Source organism: Malurus melanocephalus, unplaced genomic scaffold (assembly GCF_030028575.1).
Source record: "Malurus melanocephalus ecotype Western Australia unplaced genomic scaffold, MMel_1.1 scaffold_865, whole genome shotgun sequence".
Lineage (NCBI taxonomy): Eukaryota > Metazoa > Chordata > Aves > Passeriformes > Maluridae > Malurus > Malurus melanocephalus.
In genome coordinates, this window is record NW_026624097.1 from 74866 (window position 1) to 80664 (window position 5799).

Genomic DNA, 5799 nt, shown 5'->3' on the forward strand with positions numbered 1-5799 from the left:
CGCGGGGCTGGATTGGGATTTTTTGGGATCAAATTGTCCCCGCCTGGGCTGGCCAGACCCCGGTCTCTCTGCTGCAACACGACACGAAAGCCCCCGATTAATTTTTTAGGGGGGTTATGGCCGGGGAGGCACATCGAGGAATGGGGGGGTCCAAACGGCCCCCCACGTCCCACGGGTCGCTTCCTGAGAGTGGGAAACTGGGACCTGCAGTGGTCCAGCCCCATATCCCTAGGGCTATGGGGACTAGCTGTGTTCAGAGTGGGGGCCTCCACATTGAGGAGGGCTGGGGATGCTCCCAGGGACAGATCTTCCCTGAGCCCCCTTCACTGGCATTCCAGTGTTGCCAGAGCCCCTTCATCTTGCACCCCAGCACTCCCAGTCCCAAGCTTCCTCGAACCCCCATCCTCCTGCATTCCCTGCAAAGAGTTGACGCACTCCCAGATTCCAGGGTGTCCACCCCAAAGCCCCACAATGTGACAGGATCCATCCAGATCAGCACGTCACCTCTCACACGGGAGAGGGATGGGGACGAGTCTGCATCAGTGGTGCCAGATCAGGGAAGGATTTAGAAACCGGGGAGCTCACAAATAATAGTGACATTCATCATTGAAAAAAAAAAACCAAAAAAGGGATGGAACTACAGGACAAGGCTGACAGCTGAGGAGCATCCCCGAGAYATGGGCAGCACCAGGACCCGGGCTGTGCCCTTTGGAAATCACGCGCTCGGTGAGCCCCAGCCCAGGGGCAGCGAGTGCCACATCCTCGGGCACCCAGTGACTCATGTGTCACCGTCACTGCACAGCTCCCAGCTCCCATCCCCTGCTCTGCTCCTGCTTGGCCCCGGGGCTTTTGTGTGGTTCATCAGAGGAACAGGCTTGGCAGCAGGACAGGGAATAGCTCCTCCTGTCTGGAGGGCTCCATCTCTATCTGCCAGGGCCTAAAACCCAGGAACTGGGATACAGCTGAGAGGAATGATRAAAACGGGGATGATGGGATAAAGTGGGGGGGAATAACATAAAATGGGAGGAAAAGAGAAAATCAGGGTTGACAATGGAATACAAATAGGGAGGAGATGGGATGTAACTGAGAATGACAGGATAACACYGGGGATGATGGGAGAAAACTGGGGGTAAGAGTGGCTAACTCTGGGAGAGAAGGGGATGATGATTGTGTACACGTAGGGGACTGGCAGCCCTGGGAGGGTCCCCATCAATATGGAGCAGAGAAGTGCCACCCTGGGACTCCCTGGATCCAGACAGGAACCCCTGGGTYCTTTGGACACTGGAGATCTCTCAAACCCCTTGGCTCTCAGCACACACCCCACCCCTCTACACCCAAATACGCTCACATGGGATTCTCCTCACATTTTTGGATCTGAAGGATCAGAAGGGGGTTCCAACCTTGTCCCTCCCTCCCTAGCCCATCCTGACCCTAGAAATTCTTACCAGGATAACAATGCAAAGTGCAGCCTTGGCACAGATGAAGACACTGGGGTGAGAAAGAAAGGGAGTGGCATATTCCCACTTCCACGTCCCTCCACAAACTCCTGGCTCTTAGAGGCTCTGGCACTGCCCAGGGGCAGAAGAAGGGATTTGTGGACCACAAGCTCCTTGGAGATTTTCTAGGGGAATGCCTGACTTTGGCTGAATCTGGCACCAAAATATTGCACAGTCAAACCTCAACTCCCCACATTTGGGCAGCGATGGCTCAAGAACAAGAATTCWCAGTTCCCATGGAGCAGTCAAAAAGAGCACACAGCTCTTCCAGGCTTATGAGTGGAGCAGGAATCAGACCACGCATTAGCTCTGCTGCTCCTCAGGCCCCAAATCCCTCCAGCCTGGTTCTTCCCAACAGTCCAAGGAGGGAAGAGATCTCCGCTGGTGACAAACAGGCAGAGCCTCAGCCCCAATCTGGGGACCCCCTTGGTTTTCAAATCCTTTATTTGCAAGTGAGTGGCCACTGCTTTCCATACAAAACCAACAAATCCAGTAAAAAGGAGCTTGGAAAAKCTTCCAGGGTGAGAGAAATTGGGGAGCGGGGGGGAGTGAGGAAAATGAACACTATAAAAAGAAATGGGGGGAAGAAATGGGGAGGGAGGAGTAGGGGATGGCCCCCAGCCCTTTGTGGGAATGGGCATATTGATATAAGGGCTGTGGAAAGCTGAGGATGGAGAATGGAGAGGCTCCCAGCACTCAGGGCAGGGGTCCCCGCAGGGGTCCCCGGGGGGGAACTCCAGGGGGTCTCTGCGCTGGCCGGGGGGGCAGTGGGACCCTCTGGTAGCCGTAGGGGGGCGGGCGGGGGGGCCCGTTGTAGCCGTGGGGTGGCATCAGTGGCGGGGGCCCGCGGAGGCCGTGGTGCGGCAGCGGCCCGGGATGACCTGTGGGACAAGGGACAGCAGTGTTGAGAGGGAAAGAGCAGAGCCCCCCAAGTTCCCTTGGACAGGGCCCGTGGCCCCCAACCCAAACATCCCTGGAGGAATCCACCACACCAGGGGTGCCACATCCAGCAGGTGCCCCCACATTCCCCCAGGGGTGCAACACCCAGCAGATTGGGCACCCCTCAACCCTCCCACCCAGCAGGTGCCCCCAGCTTCGCAAACACTCCCTCCGTGTGGGGGTCCCAGAAATGGAAATGCCTCCCAGGATCCCCACGGGCAGACCCATCCCAAAGCTGTCAAGACTCTGATGGAGGGTTGCAGGGTCCCATGTCACAATGAGGAAACCCCAGGAAGACCCCAGAGTGGGGGATGCCAAGTTCTTCCAGTCTTTCTTCACGCCCAGCTGCACATTCCCTCCTCCCAGCCCCAGAGTAGATCCCCCCAAACAAATGCCACTCACCCATCGGAGATCCGAAGTGTGGCCCCCGGGGTGGGAGCCCCATGGGGGGTGGGCCGGGGTGGGGCATTCCCGGAGGGGGCCGGGGGGGTGGCTGTCCTCCAGAGCCTGGGGGTCCCGGGTGGTGCTGCCCCATCCCGGGCGGCCCGTGGTGCACCTGCATCGGCGGCATTCCTAGGGGGATGCAGGAGTTAGGGGTGCAGGGAAGCAGCTCTGGGCACCCAGTGGGTCTGAAATTCCAGCTGGGTCTGGAATTCCAGCTGGGTCTGGGAAACATGGGTGCAGAGTGGCTTCTGCTGCCAAAAACGGTCATGAAGAGGAGGGAACACGGAGCTTCTCAGCAAGAGGAAAGGGCTTGGATGCAAGTGTGCGGGAAAAGAGATGGGACAGCAAGTGTGTGCGGGAAAAGAGGTGATAGAGAGTGTGTGCAGCYCTGGGACAGTAAAGAATACCCATCRCTGGAGATTTTGCACAAGCTCCCAGAGCAGTCCAGAGGCTGCYCTGCTCCAAATGGAGTAGCCAGGCACACCCCAAACCTCCTTTTTCCAAATTATCCCATTTTATCCCATTGAAAAAAAAAAATTCTTTCCTTCCGCAGGGAAGCTCTCGAGCCCGGTTTTCCCTGGCCAGGTGTAATTGGCTCTGCTCAGGCCTCGCAGCATCTGCTCCTGGCATGGCCAGAATAGGATCACACAAAGCTCCCTAATCAGGGTGGCTCTGCAGCCACAGGATCAAACAAATCCCAGAGAATCATTAAATTGTGCATTTCACAAAACTGGTGCTTTTGAACCCAGAGCTAAGATGCAGACACAGCTCTTTCCCAGAACCACAGGGCCAAAATGTAGGAAATCAGGGAAAAAACTGGTTTCATTGAATTATTAATGCCAAAATTAGCTCCTGCCTTCCTCCTCTCTATCACTGCCTTCCCATGTGCCTTCTTTCCCATGTCCTCATCTCCCACACCTTCCCAACTCAAGGCAASCAACACCTTTCCCTGCTCAGGTGCCTCCAGACAGCAATAACTTCCTGAATTCCCCAGATCCATCAGCAATGGCAATCCCATGTTTCATGACGGTGAAAGGAGGAGGATCCCCTCACGCGATCCCCAGCACAAGCCGCCCCCAGCCCCAGCCCCAGCCCCATTGCCAGCGCGCTCCGTACCTGGGTGGTGCATCCCTCCCGGCGGGAAGGGGTGCGGGTGCGGGGGGTGTCCCCCGGCGGGGGCGGCTCCCGAGGGGGGTCCGGGGGCTCCGGCGCCCGGCGGCATCGGCGGGGGGGGCATGGCCGGGGGCATCCCGGGGGGCAGCGCTCCGGGCGGCGGCACCGGCGGCGGGAAGGAGCCGGGGGGAGGCAGGCCTGCAGCACACAGCGGGAACGGGAACGGGAACGGTGTGAGGGGAGAACAAACCCACAGAACAACGGGAAGGGAGGTGGCAATGGTGAGAGGCACCGTGGGCACACAGCACCGKCACCCCCGGGCCGCTCTGTCACCCACCTGGCGGGGTGACCCCGGGCCCCAGCGCCGTCACCACGGGCGTGGGCACCGACGGGGGTGGCGGCGCGTCCGCAAAGAGCTGGTGGGGCCGGTCGGCCTGGGACAGGGGGTTCTGGGCTGCCAGCAGCCGCTCCGCTGCCGAGCCGTGCCGCTCGCCCTTGGAGTCCTTCTTGAAGGCGTAGGACACGGTGATGGGGCGGTTGCACAGGTACTGCCCGTTCATGGCCTCGATGGCCGCGTCGGACGCGTCGAAGCTGGCAAAGTTGATGAAGGCGTAGCCCTTGGAGTTGCCGGTGTCAGGATCCCGCATGATCTTCGGGGTCTGCAGGATGACCCCAAAGGCGCTGAAGGTGTCGTAGAGCAACTTCTCGTCGATCTCAGGGTCCAGGTTGCCGATGAAGATGTTGGCACCCACGTCCAGGTTCTTGTTGTGGGCTGAGGCCTTGTTCACACGGATGGGTTTCCCRTAGAGCTTGATCATGTTCATGATCTTGATGGCGTAGTCGGCATCCTCCTCGCTCAGGAACTCCACGAAACCGTACCCTGTGGGACCCCAAAGGCTCAGGGGAACCCTGATGGGGGTTCAGGGAATGGGCAAGAGACCTCAAAGGGACTTCATGGGGGACCCCAAAAGGACATCAGGACAAGGGTGACCCCTACACCACCCAACTTGATCTAAACCCCACTTAATTTAAAATCCCGGCTGATTAAAAACCCTATTTAATTACTGACTGAATCCCCCTTGATTTCATTTAAACCCCACTTAAAACTTGACTCAATCCCCACTTASTTTAAACCCTGGGGCCCCGACAGCTCCCGAGGTAGAGAAGATGATCCCCCTCTTCCATACCCCGATCCTGCCCCCAGCTCTGCCCCTTGCTGGGATTTCGGGCTCTCTCACCCTGGTGCTGGCCCGTGACCCGGTCCTTGGGCATGTGCGTGTTGACCACGGGCCCGGCCTGCAGGAAGAGCTCCCAGAGCAGGGGCTCGCTGACCTTCTCGTCCAGGCCCCCCACGTACACCGTGGCATCTGTGGAGAATGCACATCAGAGGCGGGACACCCGCGGGATAACCTAACGGGGCCTCGGAGCTGACACTACTCGAGTCAGTGTCCCGAACTCGAAGCTGCCCCGTCCCAGTCAGCCCTTAACGCAAGAGGCGAAGCCCCCCTTTTTCATTCGGGACACCAGAGCCCCTCATGGCTCCAGAGCTGCCCCGACGCCCCGCTCCGTGTGCCCAGGAAGCCCAAAGTCCCCTCCAGTGCCTCCCCGTGTCTCCAGGACACACCAAGSACTCCCCATTCCCGCAGAATCCTCCCCAGCACCCTCCGATGCCCCCAATACACCCAAGGTCTCCACAGGTTCCCCCTCAGTGCCCTCGGCGTCCCCCCCAGTGCCCCCTGTCCCCGGTACCCGGTACATCATCCTCCCCTGTCCCCTGTCCCGGGTACATCATTTCCCCCCAGTCCCC

At 59.1% G+C, this 5799-nt stretch overlaps 1 protein-coding gene across 1 annotated transcript; it reads right to left on the reverse strand.

The window, feature by feature from the left end:
- Positions 1-1916: 1916 nt before the first annotated feature.
- SF3B4 (splicing factor 3b subunit 4) lies at positions 1917-5617 on the reverse strand. The gene is made up of 5 exons (XM_057385776.1): positions 5231-5617; positions 4330-4872; positions 3996-4190; positions 2838-3008; positions 1917-2377 (listed from the first exon to the last, which is right to left on the reverse strand). Exons 1-5 carry the CDS (start codon positions 5262-5264, stop codon positions 2193-2195), a joined length of 1128 nt encoding a protein of 375 aa, XP_057241759.1. The 5' UTR covers positions 5265-5617; the 3' UTR covers positions 1917-2192.
- Between the last annotated feature and the right edge of the window lie 182 nt (positions 5618-5799).